Source organism: Stegostoma tigrinum, chromosome 8 (assembly GCF_030684315.1).
Source record: "Stegostoma tigrinum isolate sSteTig4 chromosome 8, sSteTig4.hap1, whole genome shotgun sequence".
Classification (NCBI taxonomy): domain Eukaryota; kingdom Metazoa; phylum Chordata; class Chondrichthyes; order Orectolobiformes; family Stegostomatidae; genus Stegostoma; species Stegostoma tigrinum.
This window is the reverse complement of record NC_081361.1, coordinates 54984744-54999670: the sequence shown is the minus strand read 5'-3', so window position 1 is coordinate 54999670 and position 14927 is coordinate 54984744. Positions and strand designations below refer to the sequence as shown.

The window sequence follows — 14927 nt, the reverse complement described above, 5'->3', positions numbered from 1 at the left end:
TATTTTTCTCAGTGTCTGAGATTTAGAACGCCGTGGTAGAAGTTTATGACTATGGACTGTATTTTAATCAGAAATGGATACAATTGCATTAGTACTTATTACCCAGTTAGTATTTTTACTCTTTAATAATTTTAATAATGATAAAGGGAGCAAATCTTTTGCAGTGGTGGAAAATTTTAGTAAGATTTTATAACATGAATATTAGGGGAACTGGAACAGTTTACCATGCTTAAGAATTTGTTACTCTAGTTCAATTGAGTGCATTGTTTAAAGGAATTACACTAAACTACACTGATCTAGTGAGGTAACTTCACCCTGTTTTTGAATATAGGTTCACGAGGTGATGCTCCTGTAGCTGATTACCTCTATCGCCTCAAGTTATATTAGAGTGTAACAGCATGGAAACAGACCCTACAATCCAAATCATCTGCATCATATTCTGAGTATTATTGGTGGAATCCTCTTCTTGCATTTCCCTTCCGACACTGCCAGCAGTATTGTGGAGAGCTGGCAACTTTCCAGAAATTTTGCAACAGCATTTCACCTCTTTTTAGCCATCTGCAAATTACATCATTGCAATTGCTTAAGATAAAATGCAACTTTCCTTTCCAAGGTGTATTTAACACTAACATGATTTTCCCTGCAAGGTCAGTTAGAAACAGTGTTGAGAAGTAGGACAGGCATTCTGCTGCTGATGTATAGGTTGAATGGTCCTATTGAGAGTGAGGCTGAGCAGGAGGAATTTGTTAGGCTTTGTAGTGATTGATGTCTTCAGTTGCATCACATAAATCAGCTTTTTTTAAAATCAGTGATTCTAGTTCTCCTAAGATCATATTGCTTCAAAATTACATGATTTTACTCTAAAGATCAATCAGATGGTAGCTACTTAATACTGGTGAAAATGGCTTTCATAAGTTGCTTTATTACATTAAAGATGTTAGATGTGTGAATATTAATTGTTGTCTTTCTCTCCTACTTAAGACTGGATGGCAATAATGAGGGTAAGTTGTTTCTCGATCTATACAGAGTTAAATATAGATGCACTGTTCAAACGATAATTTCTGGAAACTGTTCTGCTTTATTTCACAGATGGCCTCACTGCAGATTTTAAGGCAACCAGGTAAAATGATGCTTTTACAAACTAAACCAATGTACAGAAATAATAAAAATAGAAAATGTTTGAATGCAAAATGTGGCACTGCAGAACTTCCATACAAAAGCAAAATACTGCAGATGATGGAAAGCTAAACTAAAAATAGAAAGTGCTGGAAATACTTGACACAAGTGTGGGGATAGAAAGAGGACTCATGTTACTGTTTAATTAATGAACTTTGACTGAGAATGCTGATCAATTATCGTCAAGCTAAAATGTTAATTCAGAATAGTGTAGTCAGGCTGGAGCAACATTTCCCTTAAATGTTCACTACACTTTTTTTGTCCACTTTTGCATGCTGATTCACTTGATGTGTCTTTCAGACATTTCTTGCGATTTTTGTTTTTGTTAGGGCAAGGGTTCCATTTTAGTCGCTCCTTTATTGTTAGAGCTGTTTGGTACATCACTTGTCCTATGTCCTTTCTATTCTTTATCTTCAAATGCCTATTCAATATTATTTATAAAGAATGTTATTTTCTTTGATGGTCAGAAATGAATATAAGTAACTTACAGTTGAGATTATAGCATTCTTTAATTCATAAAATAAGGCACTGAAATGAAACTAGTGAATGCTACAACACTCTGAGATTGTCAGGCTCTAGTTTTGCACTGGTTGCAGTTCTGCTGAAAAGGGTCTAATAAACCAGGGTTTTATGTCTTCCTCAAATACAACAAAAAAAAACACACCCTGATTCTGAGCTATTATTCTTCCTTACAAGGAATCTAGAGCACTGAAAAGAAGATAAATTGAGGCCCAGGCTCAGACCCACCTCATACAGCATGGAACCATACCCTTCAGTCCAACTCATCCATGCTGACCAGGTTTCCCAAACTAAAGTAGCCCCATTTGTCCACATTTGGCTCATCTCTCTCTAAATCCTTCATATCCATACACCTGTCTTTTAAATGTTATAACTGTACCTGTATCTACAATTTCCTCTGGCAAATCATTCTGTATATGCACTTGCCTCTGTGAAAATGTTGCCCTTCAGGCCCTTTTAAAATCTCTCCATGCTCACCTTAAACCTATGCCCTCCAATTTTGAACTCCGCTACCCTGGAGAAAAGACCTTGGCTATTCACCTTCTCTATATCTCTCATGATTTTATAAACCTCTATGATCAGAGATCAGTGAATCAGTGTGGAAACAGGCCCTTCGGCCCAACAAGTCCAACTGACCCTTGCAGCATCCCTCCCAGACCCATCCCCCCCATAACCCACATACCTCTGGAAATTGCCCACAGTGTTCAATGGCGAATCCACCTAGCCTGCAAATCTTTGGACTGTGGGAGGAAACCAGAGCACCCAGAGGAAACCCACACAGACATGGAGAGAATGTGCAAACTCTTCACAGACAGTAACCCGAGGTGTCACCCCTGAATCTCTGCACCAAGGTAAAAGTCCTAGCCTATCCAGTCTCACTTTATAACTCAAACCCTCCAGTCCCAGTAACATCCTTGTAAATCCTTTCTGCAACCTTTCCAGTTAGTAACATTCTTCCTATAACAGAGTGATCACAATTGTACACTGTACTCAAAAAAAGAGGCTTTGCCAATGTCCTGTACAGCTGCAACATGACATTTCAACTCCAAGACTCCATGTTTTGACCAATGAAGGCAAACATGCCAAATGCCTTTTTCACCATTGTGTCTACCTGCAATGTCACTTTCAAGGTTATATGTACCTTATCACCTAAGTCTTTCTGTTTGGCAACACTCCTCAGGGCCTTACCATTAACTATAAGTTCTGCGTTTGTTTGTCTTAACAAACTCCAGCATCTCTCATTTATCCAAATTAACTCCATCTGCCACTTCGTGGCCCAGTTGATCAAGGTCCTATTGTACTCCGAAATAACCTTCTTCACTGTCCAATTTTGGTGTCATCTGCAAATTTACTCAACATGCCTCCTATATTCTCATCAAACCATTTATGTAAATGATAAACAGCACTGGACCCAGCACTGGTCTTTGTGGCACACCACTGCTCACAGGCCTCTAGCCTGAAAAGCAACACTCAACCACCACTCTGTCTCCTACGGTCAAGCCAATTTTGTATCCGATTGTCTAGCTCTCCCTGGATTGCATGTCATCCAACCCTAATAATCAGTCATCTAGAATTGAAGACCTTTCTAAAGGCCACACAGATAATGTCTACCGCTCTGCCCTCATCTATCCTTTTGGTCACATCCTCAAAAACTCAATTGATGTCAGGCTCACTGGTCTTTGGTTCCCTGCCTTTTCCCTTCCACCTTGCTTAAATATATGCACCATGTTAACCAGCCTCCAGTCTTACGGCACCTCAACCATGGCTGTAGATGATACAGATGTCTCCGCTAGGGGCCCCACAATTTCTTCGCTAGCTTTCCACAATGTCCTGGGATACACTTGAACAGGTCCTGAGAATTTATCTACCTTAATGCGTTTTAAGACCTCCAGCACCTCCTGTTCCGTAATATGGACTCTTTTCACAATATCACTATTTATTTACCCACGTTCCCTAGTTTCCATGTCTTTTTTCACAGTGAATGCTGATGTGAAATATTTGTTTACTATGTCACCCATCTCCTGTGGTTCCATACATAGAAGGCCTCATTGATCTTTAAGGGGCCATATTCTGTCCCAAATTATTCTTTTTGTCCTTAACGTACTTGTAAAATCTCTTTTGCATTCTTCTTAACAGGGAAGTCAGGAGGGCAAAAAGGGAATGAGATAGCTTTGGTAGATAAGGTTAAGTATATGTCTACTTCCCCATAATCCTCAATGGATTCATTTGGTACCAGCTGTCTATGCCTGATGTATGCCTCCTTTTTTTATTTGACCAGAGCCTCATTATCTCCAGTTATCCAGTGTTCCTTACTCCTACCAGCCTTTCCTTCACTTTCTCAGGAATATACTGACTCGTTATTGTTTGAAAGCCTCCTACTCGCCAGTCGCCCCTTGATCTGTGAACAGCCTGTACCAGACTGAGGAGGAATCAGGAGGATTGTGATGGAGATAGGTTGAGGCTTGGGGTCTATACAAGAAGAGACTGAGCAGCTGACATGGGGGATTGAGTAGCAAGCCAGCATTTGAAGGAAATGGGGAGAAGAAAAGTAAAATAGTGACATCATAGGAAAACTGTAGATTGATTAGCTGATGAACATTGCTGACACATTTCTCTTGTTCCAAGTTTAGGGACTGATAGGAAAGATCAGTAAAGTTAAAAGTGTAAGTAAGGCGTTTGGTTAGCTTTCCTTTTATTTTGGAAGTGATTTTTGACACAAGGCAGGCAAGTCGCTGGTGAGACTTTGCTCTTTTTATTTTTCTGCAGTAATACTAATAGTCCTTACTGTTAGTATTAAGAATATTTATTATCTCCTAGAGGAATAGCAGGGTTGCTCTGAACAGTGTGGAGTACATCCTGTGCTGTATGGGAACTCTAGCTGCTTCTGTTATGCTTATTCCGAATATGTGTAGGAAGTGTCGTTGACTGTACCAATGGACAGTGAATCTGTGGCACTCTGAGGGCTGTGGGGGGTGGGGTTGTTAAGTATATTCAAAACTGAGATCAACATTTTTAATGAGTAAGGGAGTTGAGGATTATGGGGAAATGACAGGAAAGTAGAGTTCAGGATTATCATCAGCAAAGGTCTTGTTGAATGGTGGGGGGGATTTGATGGGCTGAATGGCGTATTTCAGTTCCATCTTATGGTCTTAAAGCTTGAAATAAAGCATTCCACCGACTAATTTCACAAAAACTATATTCTGCATTTCTCTTTTGTTCTTCTAGCAGTAATCCTCAGTTCACATCTCCATTATTACTATTTTTGCAGTTACATTTGAAAATATCCTTGAATACCATTTAAATTTCTTTTTTAAATATTCCCCAAATATTGCGGTTTTTTTCATAATGCAACATTCTGGTGAATTTTTGTTATACTTTTTATACCTCTGTGCTGCCTGACTGAGATCTAATTATTTCCTTGGATAAATTCAGCACTGCCTTATTAATTGTATTCAAAATGTACAGAATTAGGATCCAATTTGGAATTTGCAAACTTTCCCAGTTGCATTGATTTTTATTTTAAAGTGAATCGCTAAATTTCTCTGTTCATTCACCCTGTCAAGTACAACGCTTCAGGGCAAACTTGCCTTACGGTTCACAAAATGTACAATTCACAGTTGAATACCTATCCATTTGATGAATCTACCAATGCCTTTATGCATTTTTAAATTTTATTTCACCTCCGCTTCTATGGCTTGTAATTTGGTATCATCAGTGAAATTTCATATAATTTGTCTTACAACTGCATTATTTCTGGTGAACACAAAAAACCAAGAATTTTCAATGCTGAAAACTCAGATACAACTAAATGGTTCAATGTAGAAAAATTATAGTGAGCTTAAATTGTGACTTATTTGACATGTTAACAACAGACCACATCAAATTAGTAAATTACAAATATATTGCTCATTCCTCAGAATTTAAATCCTGATTTCCAATGTGTGTGTCTGAGTACATTTCAGTTAAAGCTCTCCCCCTTGCTTATTAATTTGAATAAACATTCCTTTAAGTACAATACTAAACACTGGAGATCAGATATAATGATCTCGATGGTGATGCTACTACGTTGCAGGGGTGTGGTGACTGAATAATATCAGATTGCGATACAACACTGCTGCTGAATCTAGAAAGTTTATATGAGAATATATATATCTCAAGTGACCAAGAACAAGACTGAGCATGTATCTGATGCTTGCTAAAATCAAATTGCATAGTAAGGCACTAGTTTTTCAATTGAAAGTATGCACCCTGGATTCAGCACCAGCAGAAATGTACCTCAGGAAAGTAACTTTGGGAGGACGGGAAATTAGAACACAAGAATACTTAGTGTATTTTATTACAGCATCAATGGTCTTTTCAAAATATTCAGTAACTACAAACTTGTAGTTGATCTGTTGCTTTTTAAAGAGTAAACAACATGAGTTACTTGAACCAAATACCAAAATATCAGCATCCCTAACAGGCCACAGAAATGACAGTATAGAAAATGGCCATTTGTACCATCACATCAGTATCTCTTCAACTGGAGCTAATCTAATCAAAATTCTACTTTGTAAAACAAAATGGTGACTGAAAAACTCGTTTTAGAACAAATACATATATGTCAATTAGAAGAAAATGAAAGCCCCTTAAGATCTAAATTTTAGGTTGCCCAAAAGCAGTACACAGGCAACAGTCAATGCATTGTGGAGCAGGAGGAACACAGTAGGTCAAGCAGCAGAGGAGCTGCAAAGTGCTGAAGGGTGTAAACCCGAAACGTTGACCTCCCTGCTCCTCTGATGCTGCCTGACCTGGTGTGTTCCTCCTGCTCCACGCTGTATTGACTCTGACTTCAGCATCTGCAGTCCTTGCTATCTCCAGGTATACAGGCAACATTATGTTTTAGCCTGCGGTGTTTAATTTGATTACAAAACAGAGGAAAAAAATGTCAATTTTTTAAGTGTAAATGTTGCTTTAATAAAGCTGAAAAACTAATGCATTTTTGTAAAATGTGTTTCACTTTATTAGGGAGAAGGTGAAAGGTATATTCAAAGGCAAGAGAAAAGATCAAAATGAAGAAAAAGAGACAAAAGTGAATAAAAAGAAAATACTAAAAGAGCAAGAATTTAGAGAAAAGTTTAATGTGAGTTTACATTCTTAAATAAATTATGCACTTCTGCAAAATATCACAATGTGTTTGTTACTGAAAATACATAACTGATACGCTGTGGTCAGCAGGAAGATCCCTGCTTTAGTTTTGTTGATTTAAAGCACCACAAAATTTATGTACCTATGTGCAACTATTTCATCTGGTATGGGGAGGGTGGATGTAACCCTCCCTTACATACTAGGGCTCGAGTCAAACATTTCAAGGCTATTTCCTGGAAGTGCTTCTCCCACCTTTTCCGTTCCCCTCCCTTCCTTGTGATCTGCACCATAGTCATACATCACAGAAACAGCCTGTTCAGTCCAACCAGTCCTGTCGACCATGTTCCCAAACTAAACTAGTCCCACCTGCCTGCACTTGGCCCATATCCCTCCAAACATTTCTTATTCATGTACTTATCTAAATATATGTAAAATGTTGTAACTCTACCCACATCCATCACTTCCTCTGGAAGTTCATTCCACACAGGAACCACTTTTAACTCTTTGCCAGAGATGTGCCATCCAACAGCTTTTCAGACCTGTATACATCAATAGTAATAGCTTTGTAAAGAAGCTGCCTGAGCTGGGGAATGTTGTGACTAAAAATGACATGACAAGAATGTTAACAATATGGCTAAACCTCAATGCTTTCTCTGCGTGTTGCAATTATTACCATGAAATTTTGATTTTTAAAAGATGTTCAGATTAAAACACCGCATGTTGTGCCCTTGATATAAGACAATCAGCAATCATGTCAAAGATTGACGTGAAGTGAAGGGATGGTTGAATGAACGAATTGGCAGCTTTTGAAGTAGGTGAGAGGTCAAATGGATTTAAAGAATGCAACAATGAAATCGGTGATGAGCTATGGACGATTGTGATAGTCTCCAGTTACCTTCAACCACACGGTCATTTGGGAATCCTAATGGCATTGTGGATGTATCTATGCCAAACAGACTACATCGATTCAAGAAAGCAGCTTACCATCACCATCTCAAGGGAAAGTAGGGATGGGCAATAAATGTTCACCCAGCCAGCAACACACAGTCATCCCAAGAGTAAAGTTTTTTTTTTAAAAAAACTGTCCACTCTTACCATCAGCGATTGGTGTGTATTGATTTGTATTTATAAGTTCATTTGTTTGAGCATGTTATGAATTCACCTCCCATAGCCATCAAGTCCTAGACTTGAAACCAAAGCCTCCTAACTCCAAGGCAGGACACAGCATCCTGCACCACAACACCATAAATGAGAACAAGTTTTTAAAATTCAATATTTTGAAGGGTTGTAGTATGACTTAAGTAGTGGAGTGTTGGAAAAGCTGAAATTTGTAATGCTTGATATTCCAGCAGAATAACAGAGGCAAGAGATGCCAAAGGTCTGGATAAAGGTTCTATTGATAATTATGAGTTGAGATGTTAACAAAGGAGTAGATGATGCAAGGCAGAAAATGATCCTGTTGTTGACTAGGATGTGGAATTTGAACTTTGGGGCATTTACACAAGATACCATGGCAACTTTCTTTTAACTACTAGCTATATGAGCGAGCTGGAATATTCATGGAATCATAGCCTAGCGCTCAGGTTGCTAGAAGAAGAACGTAATAGTCTATATTGAGCTGAAGAAAGTTTTATTCTTATCCATGATGTTCAATTAGTAGTAGTGCTTAGTAATAATTATGGAGTCAAGTACAGTGGTAGACCATAGATTTAAAATGATTAGAGGTTTAGGACTGAGTATTTACAAAGTATGTACGGTGTGGAATGTATATCCAGAAATGATAGTACGTAAGCTATATGCTCTTCCTTTCTTAACAGCTGAGATTCCTCATTTGTATCATGGTATGTCTAAATAATCTCTATTTCAACCTTTTATGGATATTTTCTAGTATACTAAGGAGATAGTTGTGGAAAACATTGCAGTTGTAGAGCAGAATGCCGTAAAGGAGAAAAAAGGATCCTTGTACTTACCCATAAAGTCCGGAGAGAAGCTGGATGTGATTGATATTGGAGAAGGAAACCAAATTATCTGTCGAAACTCAGATGGCAAATGTAAGTAGCTATTGTTACAGTTTACACTGGATTCAAATACATTAAAAAATCGCTTATTTTCTCACGACAATGTATTAAAATCTTTGGGTGCAAGTCGTGAAAATAATTTGAAATCTGTACTTGGATAATATAAACTGCATCCTCATGGGTCAAGGTTTGCGTTGGTCTATACTGCACAGATTATGAATATCCTTGTTATGATTTTTGGTTAGTGATGAGCTTTACTAATGAGTTTGAGTGGTAGTAAGATTGCTACATATGGCATCAGTAACTCTAAGCTAGCAGTTTCAGTTCCTAGTCATTGGACAACCTTGTGCTTTGGAAAGTGTGCAGACAAAACTGAAACTTAAGTTCAGCTCAATTCTAATCATTTCCTATCTCTGCTGCATGCCCTATATTTAAATGTCCTTGAATGGTGACTATTTTTTCCTATATGTGATGAGTAACAGTATCCCAGCAAGAACCTCTTTACTTCTGAGAGATAGGAATTTCTTGCCATTATCACAGCCTGGTTTCTTGCTTCTATTAATTGCTCATTTTCTATTGGTTCATATTGAGTTGACAAGCAATATGGCTGAAATTATTTTTAGTCTCATTGTTATTCAACCATCCTCCTCCTGATATTTTCTATACTAAATTAATCTGCTTAACTTTTGTTTCTAAAGTGAGTGATTTTCAAACTACAGAAGTGTAAATGTTCATCAAAGATTTCCTGTAGCTTTCGGTGCAATTCCTTTATCAAGAGTTAATACTTATAAGTACTTGATTCAATAGTTAAGTTTCTGAATAATTTTTATGCAACCTGCGATTTGGCTTATGTTTAAAATAATAATTGTGTAAACAGTTTTGCTGTTTCTCAGTGATTGAGGAGAAGTACCAAGTAACATTCCTTTTGTTCAGTTTGTAATATACGTTAGATGGAAATATGAAAAACTGCTGGATAGTTTGAGATAATTTCAGATAATTCATTACATAAAATTGGTGGAAATGAAATGTTTGTAGAATTTTTCTTCAAATCTGACTTTAACAACTTGAAACCACATTTACAAAATAGGATTATTTTGTTTTGTTTCTTTTAGATGGTTATGTTCACGTACGGCATTTAACATTTGGGTAAGGAACAACTTTGCTTAACATAAAAAGAAATATTTATTTTAAATTCAAAAATGACAGCTGTTTTTCTTTACAGAAACCAGAATTAACAGGAATGCTTTACTTTGGAAGGAAATGAACACGTCATTGTTTTGAGAATTTCTGTATATAGTATATTTATAGCTATCACTTTAATGCACAGTCATTTCAGTAGCACATCAAAATGCCTGTCTATTGTAATAAAAGATGCGGAAAGGCAAAACACAATCTTCCTGGAATACACATGATTGTACAAATTGCTGCAAGATATGGCAGATAGTGTCATCACATTGATAACTTCTGAGCAAAAGGCACATTAATGTGTGTTTGAATCCAAAAAAAACACATTTGACTGGAGTATAATGAATAAAATATAAAACAAATTTGTGTAACTAGTTTGTTTTGTAATTTAAAAGGGGCTACTTGAGATTTTTGATAGCCCAGCAGGAAAATAACCATTACAGGTTTTCTTCTTTGAGTTTTACCTGTCCACATAACAGTAAAAAACCAAAAGCAAAAGAACTGCAGATGCTGTAAATCGGAAACAAAATCAGAAGTTGCTAGAAAAGTTCAGGAGGTCTGGCAGCATTTGTGAAATCAGATTTAACGTTTTGGGCCTGGTCTGATTTCTCTTCAAAGATGATGGTGGTGAACCAGTGTATATTTTTAAAAATTATATGCTGCTGTTTACATAGTGAAAGGCACAAAGTACAAAGGTGATTTGCAATAGCAAATGTCCCATGAATTAAAACGCATCTTGGGGGTTGGGGCTTGACATTCTGAATTTAATCTTACACTCTACTGATGTCACTCTGAAAAGTGACCTCAACTGGTCAGCTTCTAAAGGACAAAAGATAACTTCATTTTTGGGAGTCTTGTTTTCATTTTAGATCACTGGCATTTGTGGTCTTTTGTTAATTGGCAGAAAACTTGCCACCCTGAAGAACATTTGAAGTTACTGCAGATTTATGTTGATAATTCAGGTTTCATCTGTTTCTGTGGGCAAAGTGAGATTAAAATCAAGATCCTATAATAACACAGTCTATTTTCTAAAATCGTATACAAAACCTACCATAATTTAAGATTAATATGATGTAGTACATTGATTGAGAGAATATGGTTGTCCTATGAATGATTTGTGGGTAGACTTCAATTCCTGAGGATATTGACTTGCTCATTGAGCTGGCTTGTTTCCATTCAGACGTTTTGTTACCGTGCTAGGTAACATCGTCAGTGAGGCATCTGAAGCAATGTTGCTTGGAGTTTATACTGTCTGATCTGTTATGGTGAATTGTCATTTCCAGTCTTGATCTGCATGGGTTTGTATTTGGGGTCCAATTCTATGTTTGATTGCATTATGGGTGGAGAACCATACCTCTAGGAATTCCCATGCGTGTCTATGCTTGGCTTGGGCTACTGAAGTTACATTGTCCCAGTTAAACTGATGGCCTTAACTGTCTTAGTTTATAGATATTAAAGAAAGCTCATCATATCATTTTGCTGTTAGCTGATGTTCCTGGCAGTTGTTGCATGATATTTTCTAAACTACGTTGGTTCTGCATGGTGTGGGAATGGGGTCTTCAATCCTTGAGATTTGTCATTGTGTGGCTGTGGGCTTTTGTGCCACCATGATTCCTAATGGTCTTAGGAGTCTTATTGTCAGTTGTAGGACAGTGTATTAGGGTGTACTGTGATCTCTTGGTGTTGTCTGTTTAGTAGGCAACTGCAGATGAAGTTGCGGGCTTATCCGTTCAAAGTGAAAACTTTGTATAGGTGCTCCTTCTCTTTCTTGTGCAGTTCTGTTGTGGTGAGTGGTGGCCCATTTAAATGGTGTGCTAACACAGCTTTGTTTGTGGACATTGGGGTGGTTGCTGTGGAAGTTGAGGATTGCTGGTCTGCATTCCTGTTTCCTCTAGTAATGTGGCTAGTGGGATGGTGATTGGTGTGAATAAAGCTGAGACATCAAAAGATAACAAAAATCAGCAATGACAAGATTATGGTAACGTAGAAACAGAGAATAGTACAGGCCTTTCGGCCCACGATGTCATGCCAACCTATTGTCCTACATACTTGTACAGTCGGTTATGGGCATCAATAATCATTACCTGTAGCATTCTGCATCCGTTCTATTCAATTATTTTGTATGCCTATGGGTTGTTGAGTGGAGGTTTGTACTTCACACTGCAGGGCAGTACCTGGTTCCTGAGGCATTCGTGGAGGAAGTGGGTAACCCCAATTGGTGTACATTGATCTGTTTGTCTTTATGGTCAAGTGTACAATGTACACCAATTGGGGTTACGCATCTCAGGACTCGTTGCAGAGGCAGTCATGCAAAGAGTAGAACACACTAGAACCCTCCCCTGCATTCTACCAAAACTGTAGATCTGGTAAAGTAGACGACACATTTGTCATGATTAAATGCAGCAAACTAGAAGAGATGCACCATCTTGGTTAACAACGTATTCACAGGATTAAATTCATGAGAGGAGAAGAAAACAACAATCAGCTTCTGTTTCTGGACGCCAGAGTTGACAATTTGATCTGTTTGTACACTTGACCATAAAGACAAAGTGTCAACTCTGGCGTCCAGAAACAGAAGCTGATTATTGTTTTCTTCTCCTCTCATGAATTTAATCCTGTGAATACATTGTTAACCAAGATGGTGCATCTCTTCTAGTTTGTTGCATTTAATCATGACAAATGTGTCGTCTACTTTACCAGATCCACAGTTTTGGTAGAATGCAGGGGAGGGTTCTAGTGTGTTCTACTCTTTGCATGACTGCCTCTGCAACGAGTCCTGAGATGCGTAACCCCAATTGGTGTACATAGTTTGTTTTTATGGTCAAGTGTACAATGGATCAATGTGTCAAGGCAGAGGTCTAGTAGTTTAAGTATGTTGTCATTGCTGATGGTCTGCATTCCTGTTTCCTCTAGTAATGTGGCTAGTGGGATGGTGATTGATGTGAATAAAGCTGAGACATCAAAAGATAACATAAAAATCAGCCATGACAAGATTATGGTAACATAGAAACAGAGAACAGTACAAGTCATACATACCTGTACTGTCAGTTAGGGGTATCAATAATCATTACCTGTAGCATTCTGCATCCGTTCTATTCAACTTTAAATGCCTGTGGGTTGTTGAGTGGAGGTTTGTACTTCACACTGCAGGGCAGTACCTAGTTCCTGAGGCATTCGTGGAGGAAGTGAAGTTGTTCACGGGTAGAGCTCAGTTGGTTGGTGAAAGTATTGCATTGTTGGGCATTTTTTAGCGTGTTGAACCTATAGGTGTTTAAAGTTTTAGCAAAGATCTGTAGCTCAGGTTGTGGGTGAGGTTGTTGACTTGTTTTCATTCAGACATTTCGTCACCATGCTAGGCAACATCATCAGTGGAGCCTCCAATGAAGCGATGTTGTACTACTCCCCTTGGAATTTATACTGTCCAGTCTATTGTGTCACTTCTCGTTTTGTATACAGTACAGCCTTACATCAAGAGCCTATCAGAACTGACGAGACTCCTAGGAATCATAGCACACAAACCCTCAGCCATGCTACATCAAACACTCAAGGATTAAAGATCTCATTCCCACAACGTGCAGAACTAACGTAGTTTACAAAATATCATGCAATGACTGCCAGAAATGTAACATCAGACAGGAAGGAAACTAGCCATGAAAATGCACGAATATCAGCTAGCAGCAAAACAACATATCAAACTTTCCTTGGTATCAGTTTAACTGGGACAAGGTAACTATAGTAGTCCAAACTAAATATAGACACTCTCACGGGAATTTCTTGAGGCATGGTTCTCAATCTGTAAGGCAATCAACAAACATATAGAATTGAACCCGATATACAAACCTACACAGAACAAACCGGAAATGACAACTCACCATAACAGGAAAAATTCCAAGCGGAGTAGAACAACATCGTTTCATCAGCGGCTCCGCTGATGACATTACCTAGCATGATGACAAAATAGCTGTACGAGAACAAGTCTGCTCGATGAGCAAGTCAACAACCCCAGCCACAACTTGAGCTATAAATCTTTGCTAAAACCTTAAACTTGAATCTCAATTGTTATTTTAAATTCTACCCCACAGTAGTTCATATGGATTGTGCCTTCAGTAGAATCCCTGTGAATGCGGTATCTAGATCAGTGATACTAGAGATGGTGCACCTACTTTGCAGACTGACCACAAAGGTGTCGAATTTCTCGACAGAACTCAGTACACAGAGTACTGACATTTTTTTTAAAGCTGTGATTTCCCCATTCCCAGAAGCATCCCAACAGCAGGTTGTCAGGTGTAAGAGACAGAAGGAAAACACCCGTTTTTAAATGTCCAAGTCTTTTGGTGGGTTAGCAAATGAATGACCATGGAATGATGGCAGAGAGAGGGAGGCACATTAGGTTTTGTTGCTCAGTTGAGTAAAACACATTTCTAGGGTGAGTTTACAGGGATGTTCTGCATATCTGACCTAATTGTACGATTTTGCAGCGGGTTCAGGATAGTGAAAATCAGCCCCATAAAGTTTAAACTGCCCACACAATTTCAGTGCACAAATACACAGCAGACTTCCATAGAGTCCTGACACACGTTTTATCTGTAATGATTGAGATCCTGTTACAGGAACAGCTGGACTTGTATCAAATTGAAAATGATTCAAAGCTGATTGCAAATTGAGATAGTGGATTGCTGTTCTTTTATTAAGATCACTGACAACAAATGACTTCCTTGTGGCAGTGAATTAGTAACTAAGTAGAAATGTTGTAGTCATGATCAGACAATTATCTAGTGTATTGTGCAGGAGCCCAAGACTAGAAAAAAACATGAGGGTATGGAGATGCACAGACGTTCTTGTAATCCAAACAACTTTGGCACTGCTAGTCCATCAAAGGTTGTTGCACAGCCTGATCAAATG

The 14927-nt window shown here is 38.2% G+C and overlaps 2 protein-coding genes across 5 annotated transcripts in view; one reads left to right on the top strand and one right to left on the bottom strand.

Moving 5' to 3' along the window:
* The window catches only part of LOC125456090 (FYN-binding protein 2-like), a 91823-nt gene extending 81436 nt beyond the window's left edge, over positions 1–10387 (top strand). For all 3 annotated transcript variants that reach the window (XM_059647890.1, XM_048538792.1, XM_048538793.1), the window contains 6 exons: positions 982–1001; positions 1090–1120; positions 6703–6817; positions 8711–8873; positions 9953–9986; positions 10063–10387. In XM_059647890.1, coding sequence (XP_059503873.1) covers positions 982–1001; positions 1090–1120; positions 6703–6817; positions 8711–8873; positions 9953–9986; positions 10063–10075 — 376 coding nt within the window. In that variant the 3' untranslated portion in view covers positions 10076–10387. The remainder of the gene's footprint in view (positions 1–981; positions 1002–1089; positions 1121–6702; positions 6818–8710; positions 8874–9952; positions 9987–10062) is intronic.
* prkaa2 (protein kinase, AMP-activated, alpha 2 catalytic subunit) overlaps positions 1–14927 on the bottom strand; it is a 133002-nt gene that overhangs the window by 83337 nt on the left and 34738 nt on the right. The gene's annotated exons all lie outside the window — the stretch shown is intronic.